The sequence below is a fragment of the Columba livia genome, chromosome 27 (genome assembly GCF_036013475.1).
Source record: "Columba livia isolate bColLiv1 breed racing homer chromosome 27, bColLiv1.pat.W.v2, whole genome shotgun sequence".
Taxonomy (NCBI): domain Eukaryota; kingdom Metazoa; phylum Chordata; class Aves; order Columbiformes; family Columbidae; genus Columba; species Columba livia.
In genome coordinates, this window is record NC_088628.1 from 2,542,872 (window position 1) to 2,565,394 (window position 22,523).

The 22,523-nt window shown below is 50.3% G+C and overlaps 2 protein-coding genes across 5 annotated transcripts; both read right to left on the minus strand.

Moving 5' to 3' along the window:
- Positions 1-6,060: 6,060 nt before the first annotated feature.
- RAB8A (RAB8A, member RAS oncogene family) lies at positions 6,061-12,455 on the minus strand. Its single transcript, XM_065042289.1, has 8 exons — positions 12,214-12,455; positions 11,875-11,935; positions 11,582-11,642; positions 10,769-10,846; positions 10,496-10,585; positions 9,324-9,389; positions 9,047-9,097; positions 6,061-7,501 (listed from the first exon to the last, which is right to left on the minus strand). Exons 1-8 carry the CDS (start codon positions 12,335-12,337, stop codon positions 7,409-7,411), a joined length of 624 nt encoding a protein of 207 aa, XP_064898361.1. The 5' UTR covers positions 12,338-12,455; the 3' UTR covers positions 6,061-7,408.
- Positions 12,456-12,678: 223 nt separating this feature from the next.
- Positions 12,679-21,863, minus strand: TPM4 (tropomyosin 4). 4 transcript variants are annotated; one of them, XM_065042285.1, is made up of 9 exons: positions 21,542-21,861; positions 19,150-19,275; positions 15,792-15,925; positions 15,391-15,508; positions 14,984-15,054; positions 14,668-14,743; positions 14,253-14,315; positions 14,105-14,174; positions 12,679-13,000 (listed from the first exon to the last, which is right to left on the minus strand). In XM_065042285.1, the coding sequence occupies exons 1-9, from the start codon at positions 21,653-21,655 to the stop codon at positions 12,918-12,920; spliced, it is 855 nt and encodes a 284-aa protein (XP_064898357.1). In that variant the 5' UTR covers positions 21,656-21,861; the 3' UTR covers positions 12,679-12,917. The 4 variants fall into 4 exon arrangements, with proteins under 4 accessions (XP_064898357.1, XP_064898359.1, XP_064898358.1 ...); XM_065042286.1 differs by lacking the exon at positions 12,679-13,000 and adding an exon at positions 13,378-13,581 and having other exon boundaries at positions 21,542-21,863; XM_065042287.1 differs by lacking the exons at positions 19,150-19,275; positions 21,542-21,861 and adding an exon at positions 17,898-18,117.
- Between the last annotated feature and the right edge of the window lie 660 nt (positions 21,864-22,523).

Sequence of the window (22,523 nt, forward strand, 5' to 3'; positions counted from 1 at the left end):
CCGTGTGTGGCCCGAGCGGGCTCCTGGGCTGCTGATAAAGAGCTATCGAAGCTACAAGGGTTTCCCGGACAGACCCGGCCCGTGCTGGGCTCAGCACCAGTGTCTTCTGGCAGGTAGCGGAGAGCAGGTCACTTCTGAACCTCCTGCCCTAACCAGAAGATCCTTTTGTCACTGGTTTCTCTGAGTTTTCCATCCAGGCAAAGAGAGGAAAGCAAGGGCAGCAGCTTGTTTTCAGGGAGCTGAGCTGGTCCAGGGAGGTGGGAGCAGCCCCAGGGCTGGCACGGGTGGCGGGAACCACTCTGTCCTCTGAAATGTTGCTTTTTCGGGTGGTCTTTGGCAGCGTGTCCCTGAGCTCGCCCACAGCTCAGTGCCGCGCTGCAGCGGGACCCGCCGGGCGCTGCCGGGGCTGCACGGGACGGGAGCTGAGAGAAGGGAACGGAGAACAGCTGGAGAACAGGAGCTGAGGGGAGACCTTCTGATCTCTGAACTGCCTGAAAGGAGCTTGGAGCCAGGGGGGTCGGGCTCTGCTCCCCAGGAACAAGCGCCAGGAGCAGAGGAAACGGCCTCAAGTTGCGCCAGGGGAGGTTGAGGTTGGATGTGGGAACAATTTCTTCCCCAAAGGGCTGTGGGGCATTGGAACAGGCTGCCCAGGGCAGTGCTGGAGTCACCATCCCTGGAGGGCTGGACAGACGGACATGAGGTTCTCAGGACATGGGGCAGTGCTGGGATGGGTTATGGGTGGACTCCATGATCTGAAAGGTCTTTTCCAATCTAAACGCTCCTGACTCGGTGACTCTGGGGACATCTGGCACAAGCGATGCTCTGAGCACACCGGCACAACCACGTGCAAAGGCACCTCCTCCTTGGCCGTGGGGTGGGATGAGGCGGGTGCGGGGGCTCAGGCTGCACATCAGCTTCTCCAGACCTTTTCAGCAACATCTCATCTTGAGTATTGACCCAATTTAGCTGACAATAACAAGTTATATCACAAGATGGGTTAATACGGGCAAGTCTGTTCCCATCAGATTAAACATTCCAGCTGGAGCCCTGTGCATTTTTCCCTGTATCGTGGTGGTTCCCGGGCATGGGGCAGCTCTCCGCTCCAACACCAGTTCCCTGCTCTTACGTCCCGGCCCACAAAAACCTCCCCTTGTTCTGGGTGTCCACAAGTTTCTGTTTATGTCTGGTTTGGGCTCCCGTGGGATGAGGTTACTGGTGCCCATCGTGGTACGTGGCTTTTCCTCCTCTTCCCCGAAGCCTGGAGATCAGCCAAGCTCCGTTTGCTGTTTGGTGGTAGGACCAATGGAACTTGGGCTCTGCGGGTGGCTCCCGTTGCACAGCTGCTTTCAGGGAGCAGTTAAGCTGTTCAACCTCTGCTGGAATTGGCCCATGAAATAAGGCAGGATGTTCGACAACACGAACGCAGACCTGGCACATGGAGCTTTCCCTCCCCTCCTTGCAAAATGACCCAAGTGCCATTTTCCAAGCCCCATTTTATTTTCCCGGGGTCAATCCTGCGTCGTGCCAGGGAGTTCTCTTCCACATGACAGAGCAGCATCTGTCCTTTCCATCTGTCCAGCAGCTCCCTGGGCCAAATCTCTGCCTGCAATTGCCACAACAACAAAATGATGCAACAGTTTCCTCTCGGGATGCAGAAGTGACGTTAACACCAGGGGCCAGGGTGGGCAAGATGCTGCGCTGGTGCTGGCAAAGCTCTGGGCAGGATAAAGCCCTTTGTGGTCACGAGTGTCCGGCAGGGTGGGGGAGCAGCCGCAGCACATGCAGCCGCCTGAATGGGTTCCTTGTTCCCGCAGCACCGGCTGGCCGGGTCCCCCACTCCGTGCCTGGCCCGTGGGGACACGACTGCCCCCCAGCTCACCCGTCACAGGGCACCCATCACCCACCTGCCCGCCTGGGCATGACCCAAACATGGAGCACCCATTGCCTAAACATGGGGCACCCATTGCCTAAACACGGGGCACCCATCACACAAACATGAGAAATCTGTCACCCAAACATGAGCTCCCAGCTTCCCCACCCACATATAGGGCACCCATCACCTCCACCTGAGCATGGGGTACCCATCACCCAAACATGGCCCATCCATCAGCCAGACATGAGTACCCATCCCCCTCACCCATCCACAGGGCACCCATCACCTTCAAACATGGGGGCATCCAGCTCCCCCACCCAAATGTGGGGCACCCATCGCCCAAACATGGGGCACCCATCACCCAAGCACAGGGCACCCATCACCCACACCCAACCATGGGGTGCCCATCACCTCCAGCCAAATACGAGGCACCTATCACCCAAATATGGGGTGCCCATCACCCAAATATGGGGTGTCCATCGTCCAAATATGGGGTGCCCATCACCCAAATATGGGGTGTCCATCGTCCAAATATGGGGTGCGCATCGCCCAAATATGGGGTACCCATCACCTTTAAACGCGGGTCCCCCCCTGTCCCCGACACGGGCACGCAGGCGGGTCCCCCGGCGGTCCCGCCGTTTCTCCCGGGCCACCAGCGCCACCTGGCGGGCAGCGAGCGGCAGCGGCGGCGCGGGGGCTGTGCGGGCGACACGGGCGCCGCGACAGCAGCGCCCCGGAACGGGCACCCCGTGGGCACCCAGCGTGGGGACCCCGCGATGGGGACCCCACCACGGGCACCTCTGCATGGGGGCTGCGACATGGGGCACCCCAATATGGGCACCCCAGCATGTTCACCTGGGGACACCCTGAGGGAGGCACCCTAGAGTGCTCACCCCAACGCAGCCACCTCATCACAGACAGGGAGCTGGGAAATACTTGACATTTTGGGCGCCATCAGGTAGTAAAGGAACTTGTATCAAACTTCAGCTTCTAAAAGAATCATAAGAAAATGATTTATCCAGTAAAACCTGTTGAAAAATAGTTCGAAAAACAGGATGGTTAATCAAAATTGCGTAAGCAATTCCTCCGCTCGGCTTTAACGGTATTGACAAATGCTGCAGCTTTCAATTTCTGAATGTATAAGGAAAAGCCAACATACTTTAAAGGACAAGAGAGGTTCCTGTCCCTCTTTCCTATTGTTAGAAATACCTTATTTTCCACACCAAAATCTATGTGCACAAAGGATAAATAAGACTGACAAAATCAGTTTGTAAAAATCTCTTTCCATAAGAAGTTTATTTATGCAGCGCTGGGTCCTGTACAACAGAGTAAAAACATACATAGCGTCACCAACAAGAGTTTTAATACAAACATGAAAATCAATGAGAAGTGTTTAAGAAAGCGGTTGTAACGTGGGATGGGCAGCAGCCAAAAGTGGCCATTCTAAAACCACAATTTATTATTAAAAAATATCGGGATGCATTAAGTTCCTTTCAAAACGAAGTCGTGTGTCCCAGCCCACGCTGAACACAGAGCACACGATTCCTGCAGGGGGAGCAGCCCCGAACCGGTCCTACCCACAGAAACAAAACTGCAACGACCATGGAAAGAGACGGGTCAGGGAATACGGCAGCCTGAAGTGATCAAACTGCACGTTCCCATTAATGTGCAATCAAACAGATCTTTAATTAATCACAGAATCCCCGAATGTCAGGGGTTGAAGGGCCCTGGAAAGCTCATGCAGTGCAATCCCCCCATGGAGCAGGAACACCCAGATGAGGTTACACAGGAAGGTGTCCAGGCGGGTTGGAATGTCTGCACAGAAGGAGACTCCACAACCCCCTGGGCAGCCTGGGCCAGGCTCTGCCACCCTCACCCCAACAAGTTTCTTCTCATATTCAAGTGGAACCTCCTGTGTTCCAGTTTGCACCCATTGCCCCTTGTCCTGTCCCTGGTTGTCACCAGAAGAGCCTGGCTCCATCCTCCTGACACTCCCCTTTCCATATTGATCCCCAGGAATGAGTCCCCCCGCAGTCTCCTCTTGTCCAGCTCCAGAGCCCCAGCTCCCTCAGCCTTTCCTCACACGGGAGATGCTCCACTCCCTTCAGCATCTTGGTGGCTGCGCTGGACTCTCTGCAGCAGTTCCCTGTCCTGCTGGGACTGAGGGGCCACAGCTGGACACAATATTCCAGGTGTGGTCTCCCCAGGGCAGAGCAGAGGGGCAGGAGAACCTCTATTTAATCTATAAATGAAGACAGAAGTTAGCCGTGGTTCTTTCCCAACCCCTCTGAACTTCGAGTAGAGATGGAGACGGTCCTGGATGGAGCTTTCCCGCATTTCCCCTCCAGTACAAACCCCGGGCATTTCTAGTCCAAGAAAACCAGAGCTCACTGCAGCTTTTGAGCACGATCATCACCCCTCAGTGACTGTCAGCGAGATGGTGAGCACCTCACGCCAAAGGAGACATCAAATCATTTCCAGCAGCAGTAACGAGATTTACAATAATCCATAGGATTTATAAACCTGAGGCTGATGTCTGACGGCGGCTCCCATGTCCAGGAACGCTGGATGTGCCGCTCAGCACAGGACACACACAACCCAGGTCTGAACACGGCAAAGTCTCCAACCAGCAGGTCCGGAATTTACACCCGAATTATTGCAACCAGCCTGGAGGTCAGGTCAACCACTGAACTCCATATTAAAGTAAGGGAGTTTGAGAACATGCTCAAAGATGGGTTTGTTCCTCTACAAACCAAATGTTCGTCAATTACCTGACATTTTAGTGGCATTTAGACACCCAGAATGTGTAGCAAGCACACTGGCTGCTTTTCAGACCCACTTAAACTCCCCAGTTTTACAAATTTTGTATCCAATTTCATATTTTTTCCTCCTTAAAAAGCTTTCATCTATCTATATACATTACCGTATTTACACAGTACCTCTTCTGATTCAATTTTCCGTAACATTCGTACTTCTAAAGCACAGTAGTTTAATTACATGATGGAAACACCGACTCCACATTGTACCTCTCCAAGATCCGATGTCCGTATTTAGTGACGCGTAGCCAAGCGTACACGCAACTGTAGTGTCGTTAACCTCCCTTACATCTGCATTTCAGGCTTCATATCGCTGACGCTGATTAATTTCTGTGTGGTCTGCATACCCGAGAAATACAGTGGTGATGGTAGTCACAGTGAAACTTCCTGAGATCAGGCAATAATGGAGTTGCTCATCTTCTCAAAAGAAATCATGCTATAAATCACATATATGAACATGTGCAACAACCAGAAGTTCAAGCAAAAGGTTTTCACGTACAGAGTCAGCTCTGAACGCAAAAAAGTAGCTTAAGGTTTAGAATATGAGGAGTGAAAAGCACGATCCCATCCTTCGAGTTTTACAAAGTAATGATTGTTTTTCTCAAGACGAGTTATGGGTTTGGTTACCATCACAGGCACATCCCGTATCACGCTGGGCAGGCTGTGATCTCAGTTTAGAACGACTTATTTCTCCAGTCTCTTTGAAATACAAGCCTGGCTGCAACATCTGGACTATCGAAGCAGGAGGACGGAGGACAGACACCCCACGTTTACTCCTCAGCCACTAACCAGGTCTGGTTATGCAGGAAAACAGTGTTCATCACCTCCCCAGTTCTGCCTCACGAATTGTTTGAGGTGCACACAAAGTGTTCTTGTGAAACATCCTTATCTGGAGATAGAAGCATCACCTGCTGTCTATAGCTCTGCATTAACTACATATTGAAGCACATACTGGCTAGAAGGCCCCTCAGTAGCTTAGTGTAATTTTACTCTACAGATACACCTGTGTGTAACCCGCTATGCTGCACGTTCACCGAGTCCTCACCCTAAAAAGCCACAAGGAAACAAAACCCATCATAAAGTTCTGGTTAGAGGAAAGCTTTATGTATGATTATTATCACGAAGAGAGCTCACCGTAATCCGCTAGCTATTAAGAGAAAAATATATTATTAGTATATAAAATGCATTTATATAAACCAGTAACTTATACAGTAAAATGTCCTTTTTCCATTTTAGAACAGGCAAGATTCCCATTCAGCCATTGCACGCTGCAGATTCCTAAAGATCTTTAACTCAGGAACACGAGTGCCACTCTGAGGCCAGAGCCAACCACCACAAACGTGAGGAAATCAAAACGGGTGAGTAAACTCATTAACTTTAAAAATCAGCTTTAATTTGATCCTTAAGTGCAGTTGTCAATGTAAACAAACCATGTTACCAGTTCCAGTGAGTCGCAGGACACAGCCGATCATCGGAATCCAATAAACCACCATAAACCCTTTGCCAGGAGGCTCCGAAGCCGATGGCTCCTGTGTCAGTGGAATTAAGCCAGGCTTGCAGCCTCAGAACACAGCGCTTTCCTCGGCCGTGACATTTTACACATCGGAATGTTTATAGGAATAAATACATGGAATATTTCCGCTGAGGACCGAACACCGTTCGCATTCATGCACGCGATCACCATGCTGCTGCTCGAAATCCAAAGTGACCGATCCGCAGCAGCGAGGCAAATCTCAGTTGGAAAAGAAGTTTGTTTTCGGAAAGTGTTCATATGTGCAACATTTATTTGCATATGTGAGCAAGTGTGCACGAGGACACACAACGGGAAGCAGTGCAATCCATTTCCTTGTCCCAATTTCGAACTCGCCACCACAACAGATGGGGAGCCACTCTCAGCGGGACAAGGAGGAGCCGCCCATGGTAACGCTACTAATTTTGCGTCCCTACCCGAACCAGGGTCTGTTCCTCTAAGAACAGACAACACATCATTCACACGGGACTCCTTGTAGCTGTCACCTCCTGCTAAATGTCTCTAAACATCAGTATTTAATTAAGCCCAGTCAAGTCTACCACGGATAAAGTAATTTCTGATGGGAAGGATCCATTCTATTTACAGCACGCTTTGGTTTTTTATAAAAATAGAGATTCATTTAAACTTCAATAGTGGATTGTCTAGAATAACACAACTGAATAAGCAAAATGAAGGATTTTCTCTGTAGGAGCGAAGAGGTGGAGCTGCAGGAAGTTTCCTTCTACCTTCCGAAAAGGTAAAGCCTGTTCTGCCCACCTAAGTGCACTGAGCTGATGTTTTGATGCACCTACAGCCCTGGATATGCACGTGCATCACGTACACACCTGTTCTTTATTCATACGGGCGTCTCAGGTCCTTCTTTTGATCATAACTTAATCTTTCTAGCGTGGATACGTGACAGAAACGCGCACAGAGATGGCAGCCGGTCAGCAAAGGTGCGATATCGCAGGTCCCGTCCGAGCCGCGCTCCCTCCGCCAGACAACACGCGTGGCCATCTGCCAACAATAAACTTGTTTCATCTCCAAAACGGAAGAGTCAGACAATTACTAAAATAAACAATTTCTTATTCAGGTGGTCACAAAGTGACAAGGTATGTCGAGAACGCTAAGTCCACAGACAGAGGAACTCCCGCTCCAACAGGCACAGTCAGTCCAGCTGAGCGGACGCTCAGGTTAAGGCCGTGTCCCTCACAGAAGAACACATCGGAAAAAGCTGCTTTTCTTTTGCTGGTCTGGTGTGATTTTGACTCCCTGGTTGCTGCCTTGCGGGCTATTGCCTTCCTGAAGACGCAAAGAACATTCAGTTATTTATTTACGCTTAACAGCGTTGTTGCGAGATCCGGCATCCACACTTCATCCACCCACGTTCCTGGATCAAACCTGCTGTTCACAAAAACCACCACTAACATCACCAGGAGCCTTCAGCCATTGATCTCAACCTCCCATCAGCCCCTATGAGAAGTTTGAGAGCTGCAGCTGCTCCCGGCTTCAACCAACACGCTGAGCCTGCTCTTCCTTCTAGAACTCAAAGACCACTGAGATGGGAAAGAATTACAGGACGCGTTTGGCTCTTGCTGAAATACTGAGCGACCGTCAGCAAGACTCACAACATCCCAGCTCTACCGGTCCCATCTGGTGGAACGTACACGGAATCTTTGTGAGCTTCATCTCCTAACGAACAAACTGACATCACACATGTTTATTTGTTGTGCAAGAGAAAAGCCAATTGTTTCTCAGCATGCTTTTGCAAAAGCTATCAAAAACCTAATTAGTTCTTGACACACTGCTTGGAAGACAAGCCTGAAGTCCTGGGCCTCCTATTGGTACGACTGCATTTTCACAGAATCCCAGGATGTCAGGGGTTGAAGGGCCCTGGAAAGCTCATCCAGTGCAATCCCCCCATGGAGCAGGAACACCCAGATGAGGTTACACAGGAAGGTGTCCAGGCGGGTTGGAATGTCTGCACAGAAGGAGACTCCACAACCCCCTGGGCAGCCTGGGCCAGGCTCTGCCACCCTCACCCCAACAAGTTTCTTCTCATCTTTAAATGGAACCTCCTGTGTTCCAGTTTGCACCCATTGCCCCTTGTCTTGTCACTGGTTGTCACCAGAAGAGCCTGGCTCCATCCTCCTGGCACTCCCCCTTTCCATCTTGATCCCCAGGAATGAGTCCCCCCTCAGTCTCCTCTTGTCCAGCTCCAGAGCCCCAGCTCCCTCAGCCTTTCCTCACACGGGAGATGCTCCACTCCCTTCAGCATCTTGGTGGCTGCGCTGGACTCTCTCCAGCAGTTCCCTGTCCTGCTGGAGCTGAGGGGCCACAACTGGACACAATATTCCAGGTGTGGTCTCCCCAGGGCAGAGCAGAGGGGCAGGAGAACCTCTCTGACCTACTGACCACCCCCTTCTAACCCACCCCAGGTACCATTGGCTTCCTGGCCACAAGGGCCCAGTGCTGGCTCATGGTCACCCTGCTGTCCCCAGCACCCCCAGGTCCCTTTCTTCTACGCTGCATTTTGCAGACTGCAAGAACAAGAAATACCATTAAACTGCTCTACTGCTCACTTGGCTTTCAACAAAATGAATAAAAGATCATTTAACTCAGAAAACCTCAGCCATTACAACTAATTCCTGAAATGCAGAGACAATTGTTTATAAGCCACAGTCACAGCTTGACAAAACTAAAAATCAGTTCCTATAACCTTCAGTGCATCCCCCAACAAAGAGACCACAATATATTTTTTATACACTGAAACCACTTGCTATTTGGCTTCTGGCTGGCTGGTTTTTCCTACTGAAACACCGCGTGGACCACGTCACGGTTACTCACCAACTTCTTGTCCATTTTCGCTTTGATATCTCTTGCAAGAGTAAAAAACGCCTGTGACAAAGAAAAGCGTTACGTGTTACACGGGGCTCGAAGCACCAATTAAATGATGTAGCAAAACGCGGGTCAGACAACATCTCTATGGAATACGCGGGTACGTCCTTGACAACCCATCTGAAGTAACTAAAAGCTGAGTTTTGCACCCAGCCAGGATGGGCAAGTGCTCTCACTGCTCCTTTGCACAAATAAGACAATAAATGTAAGAGGTTCCAGTACTTACATTCTCTATGTTTATATTCGCTTTTGCGCTGGTCTCCATGAATTTAATTCCGAAACTTGCAGCAAGCTGAATAAAAGGAGGTTTCATGTTAGTTGGATCATTGTGGGAGCAGCTACAGACACAACTGAGTGCGCGAGCTGCCCTGACACACCAAGCCCGGGATGTACCCGAGCGCAACAGCTGGAAACCAGAACTCCAGCTCATTCCTGTCAGCATCTGCTCGTCCAGGGCACTGTGCTGCTGGGTTATACCTGGTACGCATTTTAATCCTGTCCTGGATCAAAAATGGTGTGGTCAGCAGGACAAGGGCAGTGATCCTTCCCCTGTGCTCTGCATTGGGGAGGCCACACCTGGAGTATTGTGTTCAGTTCTGGGCCCCTCAGCTCAGGAAAGAGATTGAAGTGCTGGAGCGGGTCCAGAGAAGAGCAACAAGACTGGGGAAGGGACTGGAACACAAGACCCATGGGGAGAGGCTGAGGGAGCTGGGCTTGTTTAGTCTGGAGAAGAGGAGGCTTAGAGCTGAGCTCAGCACTCTCCAGAACTACCTGAAGGGCAGTTCTAGCCAGGTGGGGATTGGGCTCTTCTCCCAGGCATCAGCAATAGGACAAGGGGCCATGGGCTTCAACTCTGCCAGGGGAAATTGAGGCTGGAGATGAGAAAGCAATTCTTTGCAGAGAGAGTGGTCAGGATTGGAATGGCTGCCCAGGGAGGTGCTGGACTCACCGGCCCTGGAGGTTTTGAAACTGAGACTGGCCATGGCACTTAGTGCCATGATCTAGTCAATGGACTGGAGTTGGACCAAGGCTTGGACTGGATGATCCCTGAGGGCTTTTCCAGCCCAGTCCATTCTGCGATTCTCTACCTTGACTGACACCTGACCCACAACAGACAAGCCCATCTGCCTCGTCTCAGTGACTTTTGGCCAAGCAGAGTCATTTCCTCACTGTCAAACTCCAACGCGCTTTTCCTTTCCTTTGCTAAGAAAAAATGCAGGTCGTTGATTTGTACCCAAGACATCTGACCAGATAACCGACAAGAATCCTTAACCCACATTCACCTTTTCATAGTTGTGCTTAGAGATACCACTGAGGTACCAAAGCAGCTTGTGAACAGTAACAAATGCAACTTCTATACTCTGAACAGTTAAAATATATGAAAGCGACAGCACTTACCTTCTCCCCTTGCTCTCTAGAAACTTGTCTTTTGTCATTTGCGTCACATTTGTTCCCCAGGATCATTTTTTCGACGTCCGGAGAGGCGTGCTGGGATAGAAACAGACCAAAGGGACACCGTTTTGGACAAACAATGTCAAAAAGATGGGGCACAGAACAAGTTCTAACATGGAGATGCTGGTGCTGAGTTCCCTTCAAAAGGAATTCTGAAGCATTTAAGGTTCAACTACTTTTGGAAGAAGAAAAAGCATCTTTAGTAAATAGAGAAATTACCTCTTCAATATTCCTGACCCAGTTCCGGATGTTTTCAAAAGATTTCTCGTTGGTGATGTCATAGACTAACATAATGCCCTGAAGACGAAGAAAGATTGTTTCAGCAAATACCAGTTAAAGCCTTGTCCTGAGCTGAAAGGCGCGGCTTAACAAAGACTATTTTTAAAACACTCTGCTCACGGTTCTATAGAACATTTAATTGCAGTTTGTGCCTTGTCGGGGATTGGCTCAAGGAGCACGGACATGAGTCCACCAAGCAGCTGTACGAGCAGAGCCCATTGTAGTTGACATAAGTAGGCCTTAGTTAGCTTGTCTATTAGGCCGTGGGAAAGGGGGGGAACGGAAAAGTACTGACTAAAGCAGGGTGAGGATATCCTTGAAGAGATAAGAGTCAGAAGAATGCGGGATGCGCATAGCTAGCTAAACCCAAGTAGGTGGAGTAAGTAAATGTAACCTTTTAGTGCTCAGCCTATTAGATAGAGACAAGTATGCATAATTATGGTATTTGGTATAAATGCACGCTATCTCGGGCAATAAAGTTGAAGTATGCTTTATCACTCATATTGAGTCGGCTGCATTTCTTCCTCTGTCCGCTCGGGTCTGGAACTCTGATGGGATTTCTCTCCGCAGTGCCTCGCTAGGTGAGCGGCGGGGGGCGCGTTCACGTGCCCAGCGCCACCGGGAGCTGCCCCGCGGCACACGGGACCACAGCCGGGACCGCTTTGCGAGGCAGGTTCTGTACTGGGAAGCGGAGCGTTGCGTGTGTGTCTCGTTAAACCCGGCTGATCGGTTTAAGCCGAGCGCGGCTCCTACCATCGCTCCTCGGTAGTAGGCGGTGGTGATGGTTCGAAAGCGCTCCTGCCCGGCCGTGTCCCTGCAAGGAGAGAGCGCGGGGTTCAGCGGACGGCCCGCTCACCACCCAAACTGCAAATAACTCCGTTTAAACCACTCTGTAGATGCGCTAGAACTGTCTTTTAGCTTCTAGGACGCCGTAAAGTGCTGAAGAGCACAACTGGAGTAAAATGTAGCATTACCATCAGCCCCCCGCACCACAGACACCCCGTTATCGGACATTAACTCGGGTAACTCGAGAAGAAGAGTCTCACCAGATCTGCAGTTTAATTCTCTTGCCATCCAGCTCTATGGTCCTAATTTTAAAATCAATACCTGCAAGGAGAAACAACGCGATCACTCCGAGTTTGTGCTTCCCCTCTAATTCCAGCGCTCGGATTCCGCCGTTCCCAGAGCGGCCCCCGCGGCGCATCCGCAGCGCGGGAACCGCCGGCGGCCCCGCGGGCGCCGCTCCCGCCCCGCAGCGAGGCCGCGAGCGGCCGGAGCCACCGCGGAGCGTGAGGCGGGAACACCCTCGTCCAGGCGGAGCCCGGGCAGCCCCGACCCCGCGGCCGCGGCCCCGGCCCCGGCCGGCCCGGAGCGCGGCCCCTCACCGATGGTGGAGATGAAGGTGGCGTTGAACGCGTCCTCGGAGAAGCGGAAGAGCGCGCAGGTTTTCCCCACGCCCGAGTCGCCGATCAGCAGCAGCTTGAAGAGATAATCGTACGTCTTCGCCATGTTCGCGGGCACCGCCCCTCCCCTTGCGCCCGCCCCCCGCGCCGTTCCACAGGCCGCGCCCGCTGTCCGTCACCGCTTACCGCGCGCTGATTGGCTGAGCCATGCGCGCGTCACCGCGGGGTAGGGCAGGAAGCGCGCGGAGCCGGCGCCTCATTGGCGGGCGGCGTCCCCCCGGGGTGTGAGCGGCGGCGCGATTGGCAGCTCGCCCCGCTGCATCACTTCCTTCTGCGGCGTTAAAGAGCAACGTCACCTCCTTGCCTGCCGGTTCGTGACGTCACGCGAGCAGAGCCACAATGACGTCACGCGAGCAGAAGCGCCACAAGAGACGGGGAGACCCGGGATGAGAGAAACCGTTTAATATGAAACGTCGGTGGCAGCGCAGGGGGAGCAGCTGCGGGCTGTAGAAAAACATTAACGGGGGACGCGGCCCCGGACACGGGGCTGGCGGGTCCCTCGGCGGGACTTCACCCCACGGCCCCGGCACCGGACCGGTCATAATTTAGGAGCCGTTTCCCGGCCACAGCGGTGGGGATCGGGGGGGTTCCGCTCCCGCTCCCCCCGGCCGCGGGGACTCGGCTGCTCATATACAGTTCAGTTCGTTCAGCGTCTGGTCCAGTGTCTGGTGCAGCCCCAGGTTCTCTTCTTTGGCTTGAGCGAGTTTTTCTGGTGAGAAAGAAGAAAAAAAACCACGACTTAAAACATATTTTACAGCCTTTTCATTTTAAATAAACCCCACGATTTCTTACCTTCCCGTTGGACACAACCGCGGCCACAAAACGATTGTTTAGGTAACTGCTCTAACTCAGTGAGGCTTTTGGACACGTGTGACGTGACGGGCGTGTTTTGGTAGAACATCTGATTTACAAGATGCATCTTTCGGAGTGTTTGTTGCGCTGAGTTTTGAGCCGGGCAGATGCAGCACAACGGCTGCAGCCAAACGCACTCAGAGCTTCTCGCTGTCCACACCTGCCTGACCCCGCGCAAGGAGCTGAACCGATTTTAGCTGAGTTATAAGGAAATAAACCCCCAAAGCGGAAAGGTAAGAGGTGTCTTGTCTTTATTAAGCTCAGTTCTTCCAGAGGACAGTGAAGGATCACGGGGGAAGCTGCACAGAGTGAGAGGAATCGCAGGCGAGGGACAGAGCGAGCGGGACGGCCCCGGTCACAGGGAGGTCATGTCATTGAGCGCATGGTCCAGCTCCTCGCTGATCGCTTTGTACTTGAGCTTCTGGGCGTACAGCTCGTCTGTTGGCACCGGAGCACAGGGCAGGACGGGCAAGAAATGCAGAGAAAAGGTCCAGAGAGGAGGAGACGCAGAGAGAAGCAGAGGGCAGCGCCAAAGGGAGGAAAAGAAAAGAAAAGAAAACAGATGCGTAACTGAGTATCAGTACCAAGCGAGAAACACCCACAGCTGCCAGGTCGAGCCTTCATCTACACTCGTCCTAATTCCTCAAAATGATTTTTCAGTGATTGGATTAAGCAGAGTTACGTCGTGTTATTAATAAAACCAGCTCCTGACTCCAAGTATCTGTGAGGTGGCCAAAATCAGGTTATTGTCACCAACTTTCTGAAGAATAACCTCTTGCAGGAAAGTGTCCCCCAGGCAGGAGGTGTCGCACCGGACAGACGTGTCCGAGGAGGCATCGCGCCGATCTACCAACACACCCAGCATCTGTCCTTTCCCAATAAAATCTAATACCTGCTCCTAAAGCGTCGCTTTCTGATTTGAAATCGACCACTTCTGCATGAAAATCAAGTAATTTCATACCTTCCAGGTCATCGATAGACTTTTCCAGTTTGGCAACTGTTCTCTCCGCAAATTCAGCACGAGTTTCAGCCTAAAAGGAATTAAACAGAGTAGTTGGCGCTGCCAAAAAACCAATGCCAATATACAGAGTGGGGGCAGATCAACTTACTTCTTTAAGCTTGTCAGAGAGAATCTTGATTTCTTCTTCGTATTTATCTTCTTTTTCCGAGTACTGCAAAAACAATAAACACTCTTTCAGGGAAGCTGTAGCAACAATAATACATGTTTATGAAACTCTGACCTATTTATAAACACTTTTCCTTTTCCAACAGCTGCGAACACCCTTTCCGTACTTTTCCCCCCTTCACCGAGACATTTTGGATTCTGGTTTGTAAACCATCGTTTTAAGACGGGGAATGTCCACGATCCTTCACGTGTCACCTCGGACCACGACGGGGCTGACCCTGCGCAGCACCAAACCAGCCGAACCCACGTCACCAGCGTCTGTTACACGGGCAGGAACCCAAACCCGTTCACATGCTTTCCGACCTTACCCCCCTCCCTTAGTTGACCAAAGAACCGACCTTTTCAGATTGAGCTTCCAGAGACTTCAGGTTGTTGGTGACGTTCTTTAACTCCTCCTCCAGGTCGCTACATTTACTATAGGGGGAAAAATATTACACATTACTACTGTTGCTGTTACAACTTAATTTTCAAGACACCTAAAAATACAAGGGATGAATTATAGTATTAAATCTGAAAGGAGAAAATTTGGTGTATAGGGTACAAAAAAGCTTGTCTACAGATACTACCTACACCAGTAGTAGATTTTTCTAATGAGATAAAGCTTTGACCCTTATTGTATATTCTGAACTACTCTGTGTATCTCCAATTACTCACACTTCGGACACCTCTGCGCGCTCCTCAGCTCTTTCCAGTTCACCCTCCAAAATAACCAGTTTCCGAGCAACCTGTAAGGAGAAAACGGCTGTACCGAGCTGCTCCGGCACCTCGTACACGGCCCAAAGCGCCGCGCTCGTGCTCTCCTCTGAACCACAAAATGACATCAAACCCCGTAAGCACAGACATAACAGACTTCTGCCCTAAATACATTCGAGTTTGCAGTGTTCATAGCGTGAAATACCTGAGGTGCTGCTAAAGTCACTAGTAAAATTACACCTTTTAGGGCATGTTCCAAAGTTGAACCATCACCCAGTGACAGGCGTACAAAGAATGACTAAAACTGCAGAGGAATTCAGTTGCTCACGGTTCTCCCGTGTGTTTAATCGTTCCCTAATCGCTTTTACCTCTTCGTATTTGCGGTCAGCTTCTTCTGCAATGTGCTTCGCCTCCTTCAGTTGCATTTCCTGAATTTCCATTTTCTCTTCGTCTTTCATGGCTCTGTTCTCGATAACCTTCATTCCCCTGCAGAGCGTTTAATGGAGAAGCATTTTAGCACTTTTATCTCAAAAGTCCCACAGTGGAATTCAGTATTTGTAACCCAAAAGAGGCCCATTCTGACCACACTCTGTGCTATTCAAGGCTGCCAGAATTCCTCATTTAAGCTTATAAAATGACACCTTTAGTTTTGGGGCTCTGACCTGCAACGCACACCAGCGCAAGCATATGCTAAATTACACAGGAACATTTTATTGATGTGTTTTCAAATTTGTATAAAAAAACAAGACAGAAAGAAGCGGGACGGTACCTCTCGCTCTCATCAGCCGCTTTCTCAGCCTCCTCCAGTTTCTGCAGGGCTGTGGCCAGGCGCTCCTGGGCGCGATCCAGCTCCTCTTCCACCAGCTGGATGCGTCTGTTCAGAGCCGCCACCTCACCTTCCGCCTGCGGAACAAACCGCCCGAGCCCACGTTACCTACGAGCCCATTGCTGAGAAATATTCCCGACTAAAAGTTTCCTAAGAACTGCCAAGGCTTCCCGTGCGCACAGGGGGGCTCAGGAACCTCCGTCTCTGCCTGGTGTTTGTTTAAACTCTGGCATCTCAGGAATTCCAAGGTATGGAGTATGTGCTTTGTTTTTAACGGCACTTATCATTCCCGCCGCACAATGAGGGATTGGACAGCGGTTGCCAACGGAAAACTATTTTCAGATCACTCCAGTGGGCCGGATCTACCCAGAGGAGCCACAAGTTCAAACCTCAACCGTTTCCATAACGGCTTTTTCCAAAAACTCCCCAGCTGCTTTGTGTGTTGTGCAGCAATTCCTGTCACAGCCCCTGCTGAAGTTCAGCCCTTTCACGACCCACCCGGGTCCTGTGCTGTGTGATCTCTGTGCTGCGTGATCTCTGCGCTGCGTAATCTCTGCGCTGCGTAATCTCTGCGCTGCGTAATCTCTGCGCTGCGTAATCTCTGTGTGGCCGGCAGGGCAGATCCCACCAACCTCAGCTGCTTTGAACACAAAATTACATGTTCTTGCAAGAAGCTCACTTGCCTTTTTCATGGCTTCCTGTGGGCCTTAAGGAATGAGGCGGAGGCATTTCTTAATAATAAGGTCTGTTTGTGTATCATTGAATAAACTGCACGGTAATTGGGAACACTATTAATGTTTAAAAACCAGACTAGATAACAAATGGAGAGGTGGTTGGGGGAAACGCTCGCATACCATACAGGCAATATCAACACATGGGTGGCTGTAAATCCATTGTGTCTATTAAGATATGGCTCCTTTAATTGCTTGTTATTTTAAAGAAAATAAAGCCCCGCTTTAATAACTGCCACGTTTGCGCCTTAATTGATTAACTGTCCCCAAATGTGAGCATGACTGCTATGTATAAGATTTTTGTTTTGGACTATAGATCCTGGAAGAGTAACTCTTCTATGCTTCATGTTAAACACTTGGAAAACTATTTGTTTGCAGCAGCTTCTCCGCTTTGGTTTCTGAGGCTCCTCCTGAGCGGCAGGAAGTGGTTTCCATTCATGGCCGCACCATCTTGGAACGGATTTCACTGACCCATCCAAATGGAAGCAGACCCAGGATTCCTACCGTCGTAAATTAGCCAACATTTCATTTGCTTTCTACCCAGCTTTCTCGATTTATACACAAGGCATCGACCATGTAGAAAACCGGCGTCTGTTAGGGGCCAGTCTGCAAAACTCCTTGCACTAGACGGGATGCTTTTAAGTGATATTTTCATTAGGCAAGATTCCCAAGCCATGGGAAGCCGGGCTGGCCCCACCTCTCCCAGCAGCTGCCCGCAGTCCTTATACGGTAAAACTCACTCGCTGACATGTGATAAAATAGCAGGAAGATGCCGGGAAGGCTGATCACACAGCAACCTAAGTGAAACCAGCTGTCCGGCCCCGGGAGAGCCGCACGCTAGCCGAGAGTTCGCATTTCTCTGTGCAAAGCAGGAGGGAAAGTTCTTTTGCAGCAGTTCGGACGCTTCCCAGCTGTGGCGGAGCCAGCGGTGCGGCGCCCAGCGGCGGGAACTCCCCGCTCCTTGGCATGCAGCGCTTTTTCCTAATTAAACAGGCATTTCCTACCAAACTCCTAACCGCCTCCCGATGGCGAGCGCTGCTCGCAACCCTTTTTCCGAAGGAAATGGCCCCAAAGCGCGTTAAGCGGCAGCCGCCCCGGCCGAGCCGCCGCCCGGTGCCCCCGGGGATGGTGCGGGCGAAGCGGCGGCGGCTCCGCGGGGAGTTCGCGGAGCGGGGAAGAGCCGAGGGGTGAAGGCGGCCGAGCCCCTCCCGGGGCAGGGACCAGCCAGCGAGAGAGAGCCAGAAAGAGGAAGGAAGGAGCAGCGCAGCCCGGGAGAGAGCGACCGAGAGAGGCGAACGGGCAGCCCGGGCGGTCTCACTTTCTCCCGCAGGTCCCGTTCCAGGTCCAGCTCCCGCTGGAGCACCTGGGCTCGATCCTCCGCCTCATCCGCCTGTTGCTGCAGACACTGGATCTTCCTCTTGACGGCTTCCAGGGAGCTCGGCGCGGCCATGGGCGCGGCGGGACGGCCGGGGGGGGCTGCACGTGGCGCCGCGCGGCCCCGCGCCTTTCAATGGGCCGATGACGTCACGCGGCTGGAGGGTGGAGGTGGTGACGTAGCACGAAGGAGTCGGCGCGAGCCGCGCGGGGGCCGCCCCGCCCGGTCCCGCCCCCGCACACCCCGGGGTCCCCTCGGGTCCCCGTCCCGCCCCCGCACGTCCCGCGGGGATGCGGAACCCGCCGCAAAGCGCGCGGGACCGGGGCTGCGCGGACACCCCCGGGACAGCCCGGGATGGGGGCGGAGAAAAGCGAAACCGGACCGAGCTGGGACTGGAACGGAACTGCATCCTGTGGCCCAGCTGCCCTGGAAGATTAGCACTTTGTTTACTTCGATTAAAGGAAATTTCGCCTTTCCTAAAGATTTCCCATCCATAAAACGCTCCCTCCCGTTCCATAGAGTCATAGAATCATAGAGCCAAAGATGCTGAAGGGAGTGGAGCATCTCCCGTGTGAGGAAAGGCTGAGGGAGCTGGGGCTCTGGAGCTGGACAAGAGGAGACTGAGGGGGGACTCATTCCTGGGGATCAATATGGAAAGGGGGAGTGTCAGGAGGATGGAGCCAGGCTCTTCTGGTGACAACCAGTGACAGGACAAGGGGCAATGGGTGCAAACTGGAACACAAAAGATTCCACTTAAATTTGAGAAGAAACTTGTTGGGGGTGAGGGTGGCAGAGCCTGGCCCAGGCTGCCCAGGGGGTTGTGGAGTCTCCTTCTGTGCAGACATTCCAACCCGCCTGGACACCTTCCTGTGTAACCTCATCTGGGTGTTCCTGCTCCATGGGGGGATTGCACTGCATGAGCTTTCCAGGGCCCTTCAACCCCTGACATTCTGGGGTTCTGCGATCATTTCAGTTGGAAGAGACCCTCAGGATCAAGTCCAACTATAACCCAACTCTAGCACTAAACCATTTCCCTAAGAACCTTGTCTCAACGCCTTTTTTGGAACCCCCAAAACATGGCACTGCCCTTCCTAGCCCTGATCAAAGTGCTGCAACACAAACATTGGCAGCGATTTTGTCACCTGTACTGCAAAACATACAGAATGCAGCAACAATATCAGCCGCAGGTACGTACATCGGTGGCCTTCTTTTCAGCCTGCTCCAGCTTCTCCTGGGCGTCTTTGAGAGCCTCCGAGTACTTATCCAGCTCATCTTCGGTTCCCTTCAACTTCTTCTGCAGAGCGACCAGCTCATCCTCTACCTTTCCAGAGAGAAAACAAAACCAAAAATAACCAAAATGAGCGTTTTGATGTATTATCAGTTACAGTTTAACACGGTTAAAACCTCTCTTGACTATTCCTTTTAACCTGATATAACACACAAAGAGCAGCAAAAGACCAAAGTTGTGCTGGGGCCAGTGGTGTGAGCGGGACTGGTGGCAGTGGGCAGGGAAAAATCACTAAAAACAGATCATCTTTGGAACAAACAGCGTTCCCTGGCATCTGGTTTAATACACAAACCCTTTTTCACCTCATTTATCTTTTGGATTCCGCAACACCCTGCGGCAGTTAATTCTACAGCATCATTATAAATGTTTTAGAAGGATGTGTTTGTTCTGACACTGTTACCTGAGGAATAGGAATTATTAGGAAACTATTCGGTTATGTATAGCCAATAAAAAGTGAGTGGTTGTTCCCTAATCATCTTTGGTATGTTGTTGATAACACCTCAATCAGATGGGGAACAGGTCTGGCCCAACACACCCATCAGCAACAGGAGGGACTCGTGACCTCCAAAGGTCCCTCCCAACCCCAATTATTCCATGACTAATTGTGGCCCGACCAGGTACGCTCCAGCCTGTCGTACGGTTCTGACTCCTCCATACCATATAAATCCATATTGTACGCTAGAACGGCGCTATTTATAACCTGTTGGGAGACTGTTCAATGACAAACTGTCTCATGCTCCCCAAAGAATTTCCATTATCAGGAGGCTGATAAGGGTGCGCCTGCAAACCCATCTGCTCCCTCCTGTCATTTGCAACACAAAACAGTTCAGGCTGTAGAGAAATTGAACCACTGAGCTCCGCCTCCGCATCAACTGAGTCTATCAAAATAGTTTGCTCAAAATAGTTTCAGTGCACCGACTTCCTTCTTTAACAACATTTTCGTAGCGTACTATTCTTGAACGCTGTTGTATTGCTATCATTTTACTCAGAGTTGACAGATAGTGCGAGAGGAAGGAGCTCGCTGGGAGGCTTTAGCAGAGGGACGCGAGCGGGAGGAAGGAGGTGATGCTTATTTTGTGTATGACACTAAATTCACATTAAAATAAAAAGCTGAAAAACTGGAGACAATTCAGAAAAGAGAAGCAACATCCAAAGTTTATTTTTCTCTTTTAGCTTTTAATTGTGAATTAACCCCGTATAGATGCTTGAAAACTCCCACAAGTGTGTCATGTCTCTGTAAGAAATCCCCTTTGATAACTGAATGTAAAGGAAGGCTACGCGTTCAGTCGTGTAACAATCTGCTGAGGCTGTTCCTGAGAACAGAAAGTTTAGGAATGAAACAGGGGCTGTGAAATCGATGTGTGCAGCTTCAGTGTAAAGACAAAGAAAAGTAATTCTCCTTATGTTGGGGTGGAGGGGGCAGAGAGCAGCAACTCACCCTTTTGGAAACCTTTTTCCTGTTGCTTTAGCTAAATGGATGGTCAGTTGAAAGTTTAGTTATATCATTTAGGATCTCAAATTGAACTTGAACACGAGATATATTTGACTAAATTAACGCTAGTAATATATTATAGCAGTTTGGGAGATGTAGTAGAAGCAGCAACATTTAGAGGATGTAAAAGGTAAAGACATGGTAATTTTACAAGTGCTATAAGCAACTTGAGTTTCAGTCATATTTCAAAATCATTCTGAAAATACTACAGCCCAAATATGAGGCAGACACCCAGAATAAAGAACACTGAAAAGAATATGAAAATGTTATCACTACGATTCAGTTAAAAGAAAAGCTTTCAAATTATTTCTAATAATTCTTAACGAAACAATCACACAATATATCTACTGTCGAGGCACAGCTGGCACCTCTAAGGGCACTCCATATAGCAAGGACCAGCCAATAAACTTTACCAATTCACTTCAAGGAGAGTCTCAATCAATGCTGAGGCACAGCTGACTCTTCAGGGGGTGTCTGAGATACTCAGCTTTGATTTGGAGGGTCTAAGGCCTTTTCCATGGAATCACAAGCAGGAGAGAATTATGTAAGATGTAAGAAAACTTAGACTTTTAATAGTACTTTTAATAATCTCAGGATAATGCTAATTTTGCAAAGAGTCAGATGGCTAAAAAGAGAAGTTAATACCCCACCCTGGCTGTATGAGTGTAAAAGGCAAGAGACTTAGAAGATTAACACAAAACCTGACTTCAAATTATTTTACCTTCTGAATCAGAAAGTTGCAACATAGTATTTTGTTACACTTCTTTCCACAGGGCATCCACAAGCAGTGGTTTTAGTCCTACTTACCTGTTTGCATTTGTCCTCAGCCGCCTTCTTATCCGTCTCAGCCTGCTCCGCCCTGTCGATGGCATTCTCCTTGTCTAACTTCAGCATCTGCATCTTCTTCTTGATCGCCTCCATTCTTGCTAAAGGATAGGCTGTGCAACTGAAAGAATCCTCAAGAGCGAAGTGTTAGATTTGTAACAGGCAGGGCGAGCGGTTGTACCCAGCCAGGTCACCGGGAAAATGAGCTCAAGGGGTTGTGGAGAGATTTAAACCCTGAGCCCCCTGGACAAAACCCAGATCTCTTTGGCCTCTTCTCCGCTTGTTCAAACACCGTTCGGAGCCTTTCTAAGGAATGAGCTGGAACAGACTCACCAGTGGAATCTTCACCGCTCCATCATCTCCTTATTTGGGTCCTGTTTTCCTAAAGAGAAAACTGTTTCCATTTTTAAGCTTCCGACAGAAGCAAAAGTGTTGACACATGAACACATGCTTGAAAGAAACCTTATTAGCACCGCTCCGTGTCTGCAGAGCAATTAAACAGCCCAGATCTACGGGATGGCCTGGCTTCTTATAACGTTGTCAGGTTAATGAAGGGAAGGATCTTTTTGGATTACTTCAAAATAAAAATGTAAAAAGTCTACACCTGGGAAGTAGCTACATCTATGCTACAAAATGATGCAGGATATGAGACAGAAGGTTTTTTGTTTGGTTGTTTTTTCTGTGAACATAAGCCCTGGTGTTAAAGAACTAGTTATAATCTGTAATAGCATAATATATAACAGGTCAGATTTAGATCTCAAATTCAGGCTCAAGTGCATCTACCGAGTTTGTGTTTGAAATTGCACTAAGTGAACTGAACAATACACCTGAAGCTGCAGCTACATGTGCAGTGTAAATTAGTTTTTCTGCTGTATGAAGCAGAAAACCCTCCTGTGTGTCAGGAAGGCAGGAGGAGGTGTGGGAGATCATCTGGAGAACCATCCCCAGAGCACCACCCGGCCAG

What these genes read in the sequence shown, in the direction of transcription:
- RAB8A (XM_065042289.1), bottom strand. Translation starts at nt 12,337, where the DNA reads ATGGCGAAGACGTACGATTATCTCTTCAAGCTGCTGCTGATCGGCGAC. An exon ending in CTAGAGAGCAAGGGGAGAAG is followed by an intron (nt 9,390 to 10,495) that starts GTAAGTGCTGTC and finishes CCTTTTATTCAG; the next exon opens with CTTGCTGCAAGTTTCGGAAT. An exon ending in CGAATATAAACATAGAGAAT is followed by an intron (nt 9,098 to 9,323) that starts GTAAGTACTGGA and finishes TCTTTGTCACAG; the next exon opens with GCGTTTTTTACTCTTGCAAG.
- TPM4 (XM_065042285.1), bottom strand. Translation starts at nt 21,655, where the DNA reads ATGGAGGCGATCAAGAAGAAGATGCAGATGCTGAAGTTAGACAAGGAG. An exon ending in CGCGCAGAGGTGTCCGAAGT is followed by an intron (nt 14,744 to 14,983) that starts GTGAGTAATTGG and finishes TTCCCCCTATAG; the next exon opens with TAAATGTAGCGACCTGGAGG. An exon ending in GTCTATCGATGACCTGGAAG is followed by an intron (nt 13,001 to 14,104) that starts GTATGAAATTAC and finishes CTTTCTCACCAG; the next exon opens with AAAAACTCGCTCAAGCCAAA.